At 49.9% G+C, this 15,338-nt stretch overlaps 1 protein-coding gene across 4 annotated transcripts in view; it reads left to right on the forward strand.

The window, feature by feature from the left end:
• The window catches only part of FAM222A (family with sequence similarity 222 member A), a 112,566-nt gene extending 97,630 nt beyond the window's left edge, over nucleotides 1–14,936 (forward strand). For all 4 annotated transcript variants that reach the window (XM_075898840.1, XM_075898836.1, XM_075898839.1 and 1 more), the window contains one exon: nucleotides 11,906–14,936. In XM_075898840.1, coding sequence (XP_075754955.1) covers nucleotides 11,923–13,149 — 1,227 coding nt within the window. In that variant the 5' untranslated portion in view covers nucleotides 11,906–11,922 and the 3' untranslated portion in view covers nucleotides 13,150–14,936. The remainder of the gene's footprint in view (nucleotides 1–11,905) is intronic.
• The last annotated feature ends 402 nt before the right edge of the window (nucleotides 14,937–15,338 follow it).

Here is a 15,338-nt window from a genome sequence, read left to right on the forward strand (position 1 = left end):
ATTGTTCTCCATGTCTGGAGACAGACTGGGCTTAATCTGCAACCAGGGAAGACCAAGGGTAGATAGTAAGAACAGTGGGGGAGCCGAGTTAGTCTGTAACTGAAAACACTTAACAGACAATGAGTGGTCCTGCAGCACCTTAGAGATTAGCAAAACACATAGATGGGATCATGAGCTTCTGTGGCCACCCGGTGAAACTTCTCCCCATGAAACTTTCTAACAATAAGATGAGTCAAACTCTAAAACAGGCTTCCAGGTTGTGGCGTCCCCGTCACTGTTGGGTTGCTTTCGTTTTTCTGGACTTAACCTCTCAAGATGCCTTCCAGCCTGATGTTCCTCTGATGACTCTATACTGGGAGGGCACCCATTGGTTTGCTGGCTCTTGGGAGCATGGATTGCTGCCAATGTGATGTGCCTGTGTGTGCAAAACCAGCAGAGCTGGAATTACATGGGTTCTGCCTGCTGATATAAGAAGGTAGGTCAGGTCTGGGGCCTTTCCCATCCGGGACACAGATGCTGCCATTTGATTGTGTAGTTCAAGAAATGTGCAGTATCTTCTCTTCCCCCTTCAAGTGCTAGGGTCAGAATGTGACATGAGACATGTCTAGATGCTGGGCCAAGCTTATATCCAGCCTTGTCTGAGTTTTCATGTGCTAACTTTCTCTTTGAATGTAGCGGTGCTGAAAGCCAGCCGCAGCTGGGGCCATCTGAGAGCAGGCCTAGTACACAGAGGTGGTGCTTTCATGACATTGCTGTAGCTCCAGGATGCCCTCCTGGAGTTACTCTGGATTGACAGCAGCGTAGCTGCTGGAGGAGCCAGCCCTGCCGTGCATTGTTCCATGACAGATTAACTTTTAAACAGAACAGATTCTCTGTCTTCCCTGCTGACCTAGCCCCATAAGGAAACCGACTTTGTGGCATATTCTGTGAGCTGAGATGGGGGCCTGCTGTAATGTCTTTGACAGTTCAAGTTTCAGAGGAGGGGAAGAAATACTGGCGACCGGCTGAGTGTCAGGCAAGCTGTCTGTACGTGACGGGTGATGGCGGTGATTTGGGAGAGTTTGCATCTCTCAGTAATTACAGCCCGTTAGAAAGCAGTAATTATTCCTGAGAGGGGGAGCCGCTTACCAGTGGAGCGCAAGAGCACGCCAGGAGCCTCTTGGAAATTGGTAGCTTTGTAATTTTCCCAGCGGGGGTTCGGTGCGTCACCCTGATATGTGACAACACACTGAATTTGTGACTTGTCATAGCCAACCCAGCTGGTGTGTAGAAGGCGCAAAAGAAGGGCCCTTTCTTCTCTCCTTAAAGGAGCTTTTAATGTATGTTTGTGCCTTCCAGGACACCATCCTTATGTACCTTGAAAGCCTTTCCTTGCTTCCTCTGCATAGTGTGCCCTTCTTATCCTTTTTTACTTTGGCATGAAGGGCTTCCAGGGGGCAGCTGCCGCAAGGTACCAGTAGCCTGCAGTAATCTCTCCACCCTGCGTGGACCCAGCAGTCCTCATCTTAGGACTCCTGGAGATGTTCATGGCCCTTCCTGCCTCCTCTTTGTGCTTCCCCCCCTTGCTGGCAGCATCCCTCCAGCCCATCGCACAGAGACTCCAGCAGTGCTTATATGGTCATTCCCTTGGCCTTCCTTGAGCCCAGGTGTGTCTGTAAGCCCAGGTGGAGCTGTGCCCCATTGCCTGCATAACCACTCCCCCATCGCCCCTTGCTTCTGAGAATTGCTGTTCCCCTGCTCTGTGCTCTGCCGCCTTTGTGAGGAGAGGCGTGGGGCGTGTCTGCCTGGAGAAATGCACCAGTATAATTCCACCATGGGGCTCTGCTGGCAGAATGTCCACGAGGATGCTGTTGTGCAGAGAGCCACATGGGAGCTGTGCCGGTCTAACCAGAGGCCTGTCACTTCGCTGGTAAATTTGCCCGCTTTGGTTCAGCCTGAGGCAGGGATAGCAGCAAACTTCAGTTCCCCCAGCACCAGCTTTCTAGCCTGAGATCCCCAGGGATCTGCCCACACCAAGTCTGCCAGTTCCCTGCAGTGCAGCCAAGGAAGCCCTTCTCTCAGACGCATCCCTGCAGCGCGGCCCCTGTTCTGGGAGCTCTGTCGTGGACCCATGCTGCAGACACTTGCGGTTTTGTTCCCACCTTCTTTAAATTAGCCAGCTCCTTTTGGCTTTCGCATCCATCCACCAGGCATGATGGCGGAGCTGTGCAGCCAGGATAAACCCCTTGTCTCTTATCAGTGGCCTCGCCCATCCTCTGTTGGCGCATCAGTCAGAGGCCCATCTCTATCCTTCCTCCCATGAGAGGGACAGTGCTTTTCCATGCAGTGTTTTTCTCCCTTGTTCCATAGAACTGTTTCACTAGGGATTCTGCACGTCACCAGCTAATTAGTGGCATGTCAATTGGGTATTCACAATGCTGCCACCTCAAAGGACAGTAGTGCTGGCATGAAGAGGAAGGCAGATGTGTGTCTTTCATCCCACCTGTCTGTTGGGGGATTGCAGCAGCTACGGGATGCATATCTCAGATAGTGGGGGCTCTGCAGGGGGTTTGGACCACCTGTGACATCTCACAAGTTGGCTAGTTGGAAAGTCCCCCGCAAGTGGCCTGACTTGGACATTGGTTTCTAGTGACACCAGTTTATTTAGAAGAGGGCATTGCCCACCCACCCTGGTATGTAGTGACTCCACTAACTGGCACTGATAACCAAGTAGCCCCTCTTGGGTTACCTACCCCTTCCCCATGCACACACACTTTTCTTGTGTCTGAGATTGAACTAAGAATTCAGTCCTACCCTGGACATGATGAGGGATTCTACATGACAGAAGCACCAAACAGTGCTCTGAGCCACACCCCAGCCATGAGCCACCGGTCCTGTAAAACCTCCAGCCTTTGAGCATTAGGGTGGCAGAGAGAGCTACTCTCCCAGCTGCTGACAAGAGCCATGGAGTCAAATGGAAAGCGCGCACACATTCAGCATGCTCAAGCAGCAACAAATCTCAGCTGCCTGCTTTATTTAGCTCTGGCTTCATATGAAATAGTGCCTAAAGCCAGAAGACTTGAGAGACTATGTTTAAAAAAGGTTGCAAAGTCAAACACTAAGCTAGGAAATGATGTAGTTAAGGTTGCCTGTTTCACCTTAATTGAGCTCTCTTTTCCACATTTGCTTTGTTGCCATATTTTAATTATGATTGCATACTATTTTCTCACATGATCCTGAATTCAGTCAGTGGACACTACTCATTTCATTCATTATTTTGTTTTCTTCTGATGGTTCTTATAATGGGAATTACCTAACTACTTTACTGGGCAGTGCTACTTTCCCCCCGAGAGAGTTTTCTCCTCTCCTAGGCTAGTATTGAAGGCCTAAGCTCAGGACATTTAAAAATTGCCCCTTTTTGCTAGAGATCATTTTCCATGCAATTCCTTTCCCTTAGCCAGGGGGACCAGATTGACTAGTTTCTCTTTCTGACACTGCTCCTGCAGGCGCCATGCTGTTGCATCCTTGGCACTGCAGGGATGCTTAAACGTAAAGGAAGAAACTTGTTCCTACCAACAATCTTACACAGCCTTGTGAAAACTTTCCCGTTCCTGTCCAGTGACATTCACCCCTGTGCTGACGACCAATATGGGACAAGAAGAACGTAAGTGCTGCCTACACCTGATCCTCAGCACAGGGTGAGTTCCACCCTTCAGCTTTGTTAAAACCTTCTGTCTTGAGAAGGGATGTGCTGATCGGTTCCTTTGCCTGGTGTCCAGCGAAGAAGACCAGGTGCAAATGGTCAATTTCCCAAGCAGAGATGCTGGCAGGAAGGCGAGATACCTCCTTTCCCTTGAACACTGAGCAGGGGCAGATCAAATCTCACATTGTCAGGGGCAGAAGGTGTCCCTTCTTGCTGTCTGAATCAGAACCACGATACTTGGAGCTGATGGAGAGCTGTCAAATTGTCTAATATTCATTCCGCCTACGAGCATCAGGAAACTGGACTGGGGAGGCTCCCTGGCAAGGGCCTATTGTCCTCCCTGGTCCAAGCCCTGTTTCTCTCAGCTCCCCCACTCTCTAGATTTGGAATTGGGTTGCTGCCTGCATTTTGGTGGATGGCAGCTGCTGATCCAGAGTGTCTTTCTCATTATTCCAGCAAGTATATTTAATCCTGCTCCAAAGGCCTGATTTTAATTGCCTTAATAATATTCATTAATAATGTCTATTTAAGACACCTGTGAAAAGCCCATAACATTAACTTAATGGGACAAATGGCCAGTGAACTCTTCCATTCTGCCTTTTGAATTACCAATACAGGGGCTTAATGGCAAGGACAATGAAAGGCAGAGCTCTGCCTGACTCTGCGCTCAGGTGGCTTCAAGCACAGGGTTATGAATGCCACATAGTCACCTTCATTGCCAGCTCAGGTGACTGTGCAGCAGCTGCTCCCAACACTGGTTAACCATTACCCAGTAAGCATCACCTAGTAAAAGTGATGCTTTCTGGGTAACCAATTAACTGGTTACCCATTCATATCCCTAGTTGGAAGGCACCACAAGGATCATCTAGTCCAATCTCCTGGGCAAGATGCAGGATTTATTGGGTCTAAACTATTCAAGACTGTTGGCTCTCCTGCCTCCTTTTGAGAACTTCCAGTGAAGAAGCTGCAGGCTCCAGATTCACGCTGTTCCATGAGCCCTACTGTTCTCACCTTTAAGGTGTTTTCCTGAGATTTAACCTCTATCTGCTCTGTGTCCTTTGGCCAGCAGAGCAGCTCCACCATCCGAACAGTGAGGGGCGAGCCCACTGCTGGTTATCTGTAGTCTCCTCCATGCACCTTTCACCAGTCACTGGAGTACGAATTATCTGTGGTTTCCACCTCGCAAAGAGGGATGGCTGACCACAGAATTTCAGATTGTCTAGCTAGGTGCCAATTAGTTACAATTAAAGGTGAGGTTTAATGCGGTGGTGAATCCTGAACAGTTTACAGTTAACTTGGGTTTGCACTGTGCGTTTATTCCAGTAATTACCGTTCTCTCACAAACCAGGAGCGGGAGACTGGAGGACGGGTCTGTATTTATATGGCTTGCGTAATACACATGCCCTCACTGAAAGTTGCTCAGCAGCATGTTGCTGGGTTTGCTCTCTCGTGCAACTGTCAGTTCTGCTTGCCTAGCTCCATTTGGAACTTCTCTCCCATTGCTCCTGGACTCCTGCACAAAGAGAGGAGTCTCCCACGTCCATCTTAACAGCCTATCCACGCGGGGCTGGGAGTCTCCTCTGTGGACCCTGAATAGGTTGGTATTACCACGATAAATCATCTGCTTTATTTTGGGAGGCAGCATGTTTGCAGTAAGCAGGCCGGGCAGCAGCAGGCAGCCTTTGGGAACAAACGGGATGTATCTATCCTAGAACCTGCGGTGGGAATCTAGCTTTCAAAGCCTTGACACCCGAGTTCAGCCACTGACCTTTCCCCAGGAAGCAATCTGTGTATGACATTAATAGCTCCCTGGGTCCAATTGTGGTAGCACCACAGAGATGGTAGCACAAGCTGAGCACTTGGACACCTTTCCTAATTCTTCACCCGATACACCCCCAAGGGTCCTTCAGCCATGCAACAGCAGCAAGGGCGAATATTGATAAATGCAAAGTAATGCACATTGGAAAACATAATCCCTGCTATACGTACAAAATGATGGGGACTAATTTAGCTGTTATCCCTTCAGAGAGAGATCTTGAAGTCATTGTGGACAGATCTCTGAAAACAGGCCATTCAATGTGCAGCAGCAGTCAAAAAAGCAAACAATGTTAGGAATCATTAAGAAAGAGAAAAAGGGAAGAAGACAGAGAATATCTTACTGCTTCTGTATAAATCCATGGTTTGCCCACATCTTGTACTGCATGCAGATGTGGTCGCTTCCTCTGAAAAAAAAATCTTAGCATTGGAAAAAGCTCAGAAAAGGGCAACTAAAATTGATTAGGAGTTTGGAGCAGGTGCCATACGAGGAGAGATTAATCAGACTGGGACTTTTCAGCTTAGAAAAGAGAAGACTGGGGGGGATACGAAAGAGATCTATAAAATCATGACAGGTGTGGAAAAAGTAAATAAGGAAAAGTTATTTACTTGTTCCGATATCATAAGAACTAGGGATCACCAAATGAAATTAATAGGTAGCAGGTTTAAAACAAACCAAAGGAAGCTTTTCTTCACACAGTGCACAGTAAACCTGTGGAACTCCTTGCCAGAGGATGTAGTAAAGGCCAGGACTTTCACAGGGTGCAAAAGAAAGCTAGATAAATTCATGGAGGATAGGTCCATCAATCGCTATTAGCCAGGATGCGTAGGAATGGTGTCCCTGGGCCTCTGTTTGTCAGCAGCTGGAAATGGGTGACAGGAGAGGGATCATGTAATGATTCCCTGTTCTGTTCACTCCCTCTGGAGCACCTGGTATTGGCCACTGTCGGTAGACAGGATACTGGGCTAGATGGACCTTTGGTCTGACCCAATCTGGCCATTCTTATATTCTTACAAGGACGCTTCCTAGTCATGTGGAACGATTTCCCCATCTTCATAAAGTATGTGTGAAATGGTGCTATAATGTCTTTTCCATGTTGTTACTTCTGCCGGAATTGAGGGCGTGCAATTGCATTTCAAGCCCACTGCATACTCCACTCTGCCTGCCCCATATAGCCAGAACCCCAGTGTCTCAACTATCTCCTGTTATTTGGATCGTATTGGGGAGACATTAGAGTACTGCACAGGGAACTTGTTTTCTACCGCCTTTATTAGGGGCTGGGGTGCTCATTCAAAAAAGGACACACCCATGCTTCCTCATGGCTTTAAAAACAAGGGTTTCTCCTCATGTTCAGGGAAGAGGATTTGCAGCTAATGTCTCCATTATGTGGGGTTGCTTTTCCACTTCCACAAAACTGTGCAGCTTCGGTTTTTAAGAATATTGCAACAGTCCTTTGCTCTGTTGTGTGTACAATTACTTGTGGCACTTAATGGAAAACTTTGCCCAGGAGCCAATGACCTGGCCTGCTGCTCTGCCTGCTGGCCGGGAAGAAATGCAGATCTGATGTGCATTGTAAATGAAAAGCAAGGCCCTATTTTGGCATTTCTGAACTTATTCTTGGCCAGGCTGTTAGTGGCATGAGAGCAGTGATGACTGACCAAGCCCTGGCCATAGACTCTGTCTCTCCAACACTTGCATCTGCAAAAGTGTGTTGGAAATCTCACTGGAACCATGTTTCCTGAGACATTTTGGCATTGCTGGTTCTGAAGAGAAACTGAGAATTGGGGGTACGGAAGGCGGGTTTGTGTTTTGAGGCTTTCAGGAGGGTCCACTTTGAATTTGACACCAGGGTTTCTGAGGGGCTAGCTCTGTGGCTGCCCCCCCCCCTCCCCCCCCCCACACACACACACTAACCCAGTGTCTAGCTTGGCTCCCATAGGAGATAATCCCAGAGCCTGGTCCGAACATGGTGAAACACTGAGGTGACTAGATGGGACATCAGTGCACCCTCATCTGGGCTTTGAACTCAGTCTCTCATTGCTATTATTCCCCCAGGACAGCAACAAGTGGGAAGTCCTTGGGCACCTGGGATGTGTCAGACCCTTCCCCAACACCTGTAGCCACCTGGAAATGCCAAAATAAGAGACCTCTTGCCTGTACTACATCTCCTGATTAATTCCTGGGCCGAAGGGGCTGTGGGGCCTGTCAGGCTGCTGGTGAGGCTTACGTGTGCAGTCCCTTGGAGGTTTGCATCACCTTTTGCCTGGAGCAGAGAGATCAAGGAGAGATCTTGGCAACTCAGAGTTTTACTCTGGTGTTTTCCAATTTTGCCCACTTCTCTGGCTGGGTCTCTGCTCCCCACCATGAATCCTGGCAACACCACAGCTCAGCTGATGATCGTACTGACTTGGTTCTTCTGGCAACTTCCAGGGAAACTTTCTGACTTTGAAATGGTAAGAGACTGGTAAATGGCTGCTGTGCTCTCGGGGTGCCCTACCCGATTCTCCCTGCACCTTCCAGGCAGCCAGAATAGTGTGGTCCTACTCAGCAATGTATTATGCTCCTATTGGTGTCTCATGGGAACAGCAGTGAGGCTGAGGGCCAGATTTAGGTTTGGTGCAAGCTAGTGCCTCTGGGGTGAGAACATGGCCCCTGGGTCTCCAGAATACTGGTACTGCACCCCTCATCCTCCTCATGTCCAGACCTTGCACGCCATTCCCCTCATACCGTCCTCCCACTGAGGCCCCATACCCCCATTCTGCACCTGCACACAGCCTCCTGGCAAGATCCCACACCCCCTTTCCTCCTCAGCCCCCATTTTATCATCATGGGTGGCTGGAGGTCTGTGAAAAGGTCTGCACTGAGCAGGGCAGGCCATGGGCCAAAAAGTGTGAAAATCACCCATCTAGGGGTAGGTCTGAGACTCCCTCCCAGTCACTACCTGCAAGTGAGTTGGGGTCTCATTCAGTCATTACCAGCTTCAAACTGGTGCCTAGGGGTGGCAAAAAGCCCTGTGCCCAGCTGTCCACAAGGAAGCGGAGTAGAGATCTGGCATGCCTCAGCGTGTACCCTGGAGACTAGAGCAAGCTGGATCCAGACTGGAGTCAGGTATTGGCTCCTGGGCCGTATATTTCTCACCTCTCTTTGCCCAATACCTGAGAGGAAACTTCCCTTTCACAATATGATGATGAAAAAGTTAGCCCGGAGGCTGCAGAGTGCTGTTTGTGTAACTCGCCCAGAAGTCAGAGCTGGTGGGGGGGACCCTTGAGTCTCACGGGCAGCTATCGAAGTCTGAAAGGGTTTAGTTTGTGAATGACTCAGTAGCAGCCATTGCTTTCTGCCGCCTTGTGTGTGTAGAGAGTCTAAGCACCTAATTTATTCCATCTATTAGATAGATTTTGTAGATTTAATCATTTTCACAGTTGGTGGCTCATTGGATACTCAAGATAAACTCCAAATGAAAGTATAATGGGTACGACAAATGAGTTTTCACACCAGAATGGCAGGAACTTGCTTGGGAAAGAGTTTGAGAGGAACAAAAATATATACATATATAATTTTTTTTTCTCCTGCACTGGCTTTTGCTGACTCTAGTAGGTTACCACAGTTAATTTCACCAGTTTTGTTCATCTGTAAAATTGCATAAAAGTGACATTTTTGTGCTCATTATAGGAACTGCTGATTTATAGCTAGTAAATGGAATGCGTTTCCATTTTTGGTGAGGTTCTCGTAGCAGCGCAAAGCACCCATGAAATTGCTTGTATAATGTAGTTTAAATCCAATCTCAGAGAAAGATACCCCCATTGGGTAAAGTGACATTTCCATTCTCCACACTGAGTTTATTTTAGGCCACTTATAAGTGACTTTATAAGAGAAAGGAGGCAGGCAGGTTTGCACTGTGACCTGATTTCTGCCAAGCTCAGGTACAGAGCACTTGATGGGGATTGCTGGCAAGAAACTCCCTGAAACCTGCTGCTGGGGGTAGGTTTTGCACCAGGATTCCTCCCCTGTCTCCCGCCCCAATATATATATTTTTTTTTTTCAGAAGAATTTTCAAGTGAAGAGCCTCAAATTGTGCAAGAAGAGGAGATTGGCAGTGAAATGATCTGGCAGGAAGAGGAGCTAGGCAAGAGGAATGGGCAGCAGGCAGCGCATTCCTGAATAACTGAAAAATACCAAAGTAGCCAAGTGCAGCGAGGGGCTGCTGGAGGAGAGGAGGAAGAGGCACTAGCATGAATATCTGCAATTATCATGCAGGGATAGAAACAGCTGCATTCCCTCCCCATGCAGTGGAACCTTGTTTATCTGCCTTTTCTGGGCAGTTCTGCTGCACCTGACATGCTGGGATCTACATGCCAGATGCAACTGGGGCACATTCTCCCAATACACCATTGTTTACTGCCTCACTTGACCAGCCCCATGTTCCCCAGTTACATCCCCACAGGCCACTTCTATTTCCTCAGGAATCCAAATGCTGTGTGTGTGCACACATGTTGCCAGGAGGAAGGGTTGTCTGTGTACATGTCATGTGGCAGAAGTATGAGCAAGCACAGTGCAGGGTGTTTGGGGGAGGGGGGGCATCTGCACTTCTATGTGGCAGGGTGTGTGCACATGATGGAGAGTGTGTGTGCTAAAGAGGTTAAATTTCAGTTAATTGCCTAGTCGAGTAATCGATGGAAATGCCATCAACTACTTGACTAGTCGATAGGCACTTCCGCATTCCTCCTTTGACATGTACAAGAGCCCCTGCCTTTTCAAAGCCATAGAGCCAGTGGTCAGCGGGGGACTTTGAGTCCCTCGCTGACCCCGGGCTCCATGCTGTGCTGCATGCCACACAGAATCCCGGGTCAACTGGGGAGTCCCCAGCTGACCCCAGGCTCCATGGCACTTTGGTGTTTTAAAGAGGCAGCGCCGCACAGCTGAGCCGCAGATCAGCTGTGCAGCCACTGCCCCTTTGAAACAGCACCTTGGGTTTCAGAGCTGCAGCGGCCACACAGCTGATTCCTGGCTCTGCTGTGCGGCAGCTGCTGCTTTGATGTACCCCTCCCCCCTCATAGAGGGAACAACGGGGGGCGGGATCAACTAGTGGACTAGTCCTTAGTGTGAACTCACATTGCGCAGGGGCCATGTGAACACATGCAGCAGGCGTGTACGCATGTGATGGTGTGTGTACACACATGGCACAGGCTGTGTGCACACATGTAGCAGGCGTGTGTGTATGTATGGAGAGGGGAGGGCTCTCTCCAAGGAGGCCTCTGCTTGCTGCTCCCTCTTGCAGCTTGGACAGTTCAAGTGCACTGGGAATGATTCTGCCCCCACGATTCTTACCAATGTAGAATGAGGAATCCCCCACCAGCAGCACCGTGCTCAGACTCAGACATCCTGAAGAAAAGTTGAGGTTCTGCCCTCATGTGAGGTTGGGCCCATTCTGGAAGCACCTGCAGCTTTCATTCAAAAGGCCCTGTTCTGAAAATGAACAACAGTGATGTATTTCTCAAACGTTCTCTGGGGGGACTGGGCTGGGTGACGTGCCACTTGCCCATGCACTGAGATCTTGGTAAACAGGATAGGTGCCCACTCTTGTTGATGTAACATTCAGCAGTTGCAGGGCTGGAGGATCCAGCCCGGTGCCAGAAGCTAGCACTTGCAGGCTGTGGGGAGGAGGGAAGCTTGCTGTTGGAGCATGCTGCGTTGTAATGCCTGCAGGAGGCTGACATGGTGTTTTCCCGGGGATACCAATGGCAGAATGAGCCTCATATGTGTCAGGCGATTTAACAGCAAGATGCTGAGATGAAGGATTTAGGGGTCATAGTGGATGACAAGTTAAATATGAGTCAGCAGTGTGACGCTGTTGCAGAAAAAGCAAACATGATTCTGGGATGCATTAACAGGTGTGTTGTGAGCAAGACACGAGAAGTCATTCTTCCGCTCTACTCTGCGCTAGTTAGGCCTCAGTTGGAGTATTGTGTCCAGTTCTGGGCACTACATTTCAGGAAAGATGTGGAGAAATTGGGGCGATGATGTTCACGGCCAGGGGGCGGGGCCTGGAGCCGCTGCCACCGCCCCGCCCCCCTTTGCCTCCCACAGTGGCATTCGGCTGACTTCTGCGCCACTCAGCCGGGCTGCCGCGGGGAGCAAGCGGCCATTTGGGCCCTGCACTCCCCATGCAGATTAGGCCGCCCAGAGGGAACAGCCAGCTTTTCGGCATTACAGATTCTCAAACACTGGGCTACTATATATATGATTCGGTTTATTTCTGCGTGCTCTCTAGCTCCCATTTGCCATGTGTCCCAAACCATTTTCTAAACAAAAATTGCACCATCCCCTGCTGCCAGTGCCTCTCGTCACGTGCATGCTGGTGGTGTTCCTTGCTAGGTCTAATGCCCTGCCTGGTTTGTGTCTCCTAGGTGAAACGGTGACCTCCATGCATTCGCCACGCTACCCCAGCCCCGCCGAACTGGACGCCTATGCACAGAAAGTCGCCAACAGCCCCCTAACGATCAAGATCTTTCCCACCAACATCAGGGTCCCCCAGCACAAGCACCTTAACCGCACGGTCAATGGGTACGACACGACCGGGCAGCGCTACAGCCCCTACCCCGGGCATGCCAGCAGCTACCAGGGCCTCCTGGCCATCGTGAAGGCCTCCAGCAAAAGCATCATGAAGAACTCTGAGGGCAAGCGGACTAAGATGTCCCCAGCGCAGGTGGCTGTCGCCCCCTACCCAGTGTCAAGCACTTTAGCTCCAGGCCCTTCGTGCGCCGGGCAGTTGAATTACCACAGTTCTCAGAAGCAGCTCGAGGCTCCAGTGCCCCCAAATGTGACGGTGGCTACATCCGTGATCCCGCTCGCGGGCCGGAACCTGAGCCTGCCGCAGTCCAACCTGCCCTCCATCCAGAGCATCATTTACCAGATCAATCAGCAGTGCCAGGCCCAGGGCGCCCAGCAGGCCTGCCAAGGGGTGGTGGTGACCAACCCCAGCCCAGCCAAGCACGGCGCGGCCAGTGGCTTCGCTACCATGGCAACGGCAGGCGCTGCTGTGGCCTATGCCGGTGCCATCCTGCCCGACTGCCGCAAAGGGGCCGAGCTCACCCTTAGCACCAACCTGGCCATGCCCGTCGCTCCCAAGGCTGGCATCTACCCGGACAGCATGGACTACCTTCTCTGGCAGCAGAAACAGCAGCAGCTGCGAATGTACAGCGGGGGCAGTGGCGGGGGGGGGGCCGTCAGCAAATCCCCAGAGACATGTGCGGGGGTCTCGCGCCCCTACACCCTGACGGGGGCGGTGGAGAAGGTGAGCTCCTCCCCTTTGAACGGTGTGGGCATGCACGGCAACTTCTCGGTGGGCCAGTACTTTGCCCCGCCTTGGAACAGCATCTTGGTCACCCCCAACAGCGACTGTTACAACCCCCAGGAGGTCGCCAACGGGCACCGTGAGCTCGGTGTGGCCCCCCCTGATGGACTGTCCAGCAAAACGCTCTGCAATACCTCCATCCTGAGCAGCAGCCTCCAGTCGCTGGAGTATCTCATCAACGACATCCATCCGCCATGCATCAAAGAGCAGATGTTGGGCAAGGGCTATGAGACTGTGTCTGTGCCAAGACTCTTGGACCATCAACACGCCCACATCCGCCTGCCCGTCTACAGATAAGAGCCTGATGCTGATTTCCAAACAAAAGGCCATGGTGGGAACTTAGCTGGCATCCATTCTCCTCTCCGGCACCGCCAGGGTCTGTGGCGAAATGAAGCGAGGGCTGGGCAGGGGTGGGGGGACGGGGTGGTTCACAAAAGGGCTGGGGGCCCCCAAAGACTCTGGAATGAATTGAGGCCCTTGAACTGGATACACCTGGAAGCCGAAGGGATGTTTGTTTCTCGAGCTCTGAAGCGGTCGTTTCATTTCCACGAATGTGAACAGGGAATTGCTACAAGTTGCTGCTATCCAGGGAGAGAAGGTTTCGCTGTGCGCGTGTGTGTGTGTGTGTGTGCGTGTGCGTGCGTGCCAGGCAGATCTGCATGTGGGAGACCCCCCCCCAAATTCTATCCTGCGCTCAGTCCTGAGGAGAGGTTTAAGTAAATGAAGATTCCCCCGCCCCCCGACAATTCCATGCCATTTCAGCTTGGTCATGACCAGAAAGAGCTAATGCCTAATTTCTAGCTGAAGTCCATAACTTGCACTGCTTTGAGTAAAGCTAATAATTGGGGACAGTCTGGAGGCTATTTAAGGAAGAGAAAAACACTTGAAAACTTGAACAGATTTTTTTTTTTTTAGTTAAATATACTGTACATTTATGTGTTGGCTGCTACAGTCTCCCTTCCTTCACTCCCTCCCCTGCCTGCCCCCATTGCTTGGGCCTAGTGTGTTACTTTCATTACATCACGCGGTTTTGATGCTTTCTCCATGAAAAGGTTTCATTGCTCAACTATCCTCAGGCTGGGGGGGAGAGCAACATTAAGCTAAGGAGCCAGGGATCTGTGTGAGCAAAAAGGGCACAAAGTTAAGTGTATTTTACCCTTCTCATTGCAGTTTTCCAGGTGTTTCCCCTGCCCCCATGGCAGAGAGTCTGAGAGGGCAGAAGCAAAATGACAGGGCCCCTGCTCTGTTTTGTAAAAGAATCCACACCCACTTAACAGGCCTCCTGCACCCACCCCACCCCCACTTCCAAATTAAAGGGCTTGTGATCTCCCTCCATCACGCTCAAACCAGCTGATCATTTGCTGATCCAGCTGTGCACAAATGTAAATCTAGCTGAGCACCCGGCAAGGAATTTATTACCAGGAGATGAATGAGGAGCCATTATGGTGTCTGCAGGCTCTGGAAAGCCTGCTCGGAGGAGTGGTCTGTCACCCCCACCCCCATCCCACCATCTACTTAGGTCCCATCACAGGAATATTCTGAATTCTAAGATTTCCAAGATTTTTTTTTTACTGTCAATTATACCTTTGTTCTGTTGTAGAGGCAACTTGCAGGTGAAGAGAAGTAGAATCACATTTAATGCATCTAGCCATTGTACCAGGTTGTAATTTGCATACTTCATTTTCTTTTTTTAAACCGTTCAGAAATGTTCATTATGGTCTGTTATTCAGTATATGTAATTATGTGTTTAATAGATCTATTCATTTAAAAAAAAAAAGCGGTTCTACATTACCGAAAAATACAAAGTTTTTTGATGTTGAAAGGAAAAAAAACCCAACAAAACCCAACGTGATTGTGCTCGGAAAAGAGGTACTGTACCCTTAAAGGCCTGTTCAAGCACTAAGTGCATTTACAAATCTCTGAGAATGTTTTTTATACTAAAATTGACCATTATATTCTACTGTGAGAAGTGCTGTCTGCACTATATTGTTTTAAAAATGAGAGAAAACGGAAAAAAAAAAAAAAAAAAAACCCACAAGCTGTGTCTCTGAATGTTGTTTTCCCAAAGTAAAACCAGGATGTCATCGGCTGTGTGCTCTGGATTTTGTTTGCTGGCCGCAACCTCTCCTGGATCATTTCAGCCCTTGTGCAGGGATGGGGGACAGGAATGGTGGGGAGCATTGGCAAAGGTTCCCGAGGCCCCATCCTACTGAGCTAAAGGAAGACTGCACTCTCATGACTTCAGCACTCCCAGCAAGTAAGAGAAGTGATTTCCTGATTTGGGGAGGGCCGGGAGCGTGCATGATCACAGTCTGCAACCCAAGTGCTGCCACTTCTAGTGCAGTAGCAACAGGTAATTCCCAGCATCAAAGGTGGGTCGTGACCAGTGTTCCCACTAAACTGCGTGGTAGCACAACTTCACAGGTGATTAATCAGCCACGCAGTTTAGAGGGAACATTGGTCATAGGTAATGTGAAACTACCCTT

The sequence above is a fragment of the Pelodiscus sinensis genome, chromosome 15 (assembly GCF_049634645.1).
Source record: "Pelodiscus sinensis isolate JC-2024 chromosome 15, ASM4963464v1, whole genome shotgun sequence".
NCBI classification, from domain to species: Eukaryota; Metazoa; Chordata; order Testudines; family Trionychidae; genus Pelodiscus; species Pelodiscus sinensis.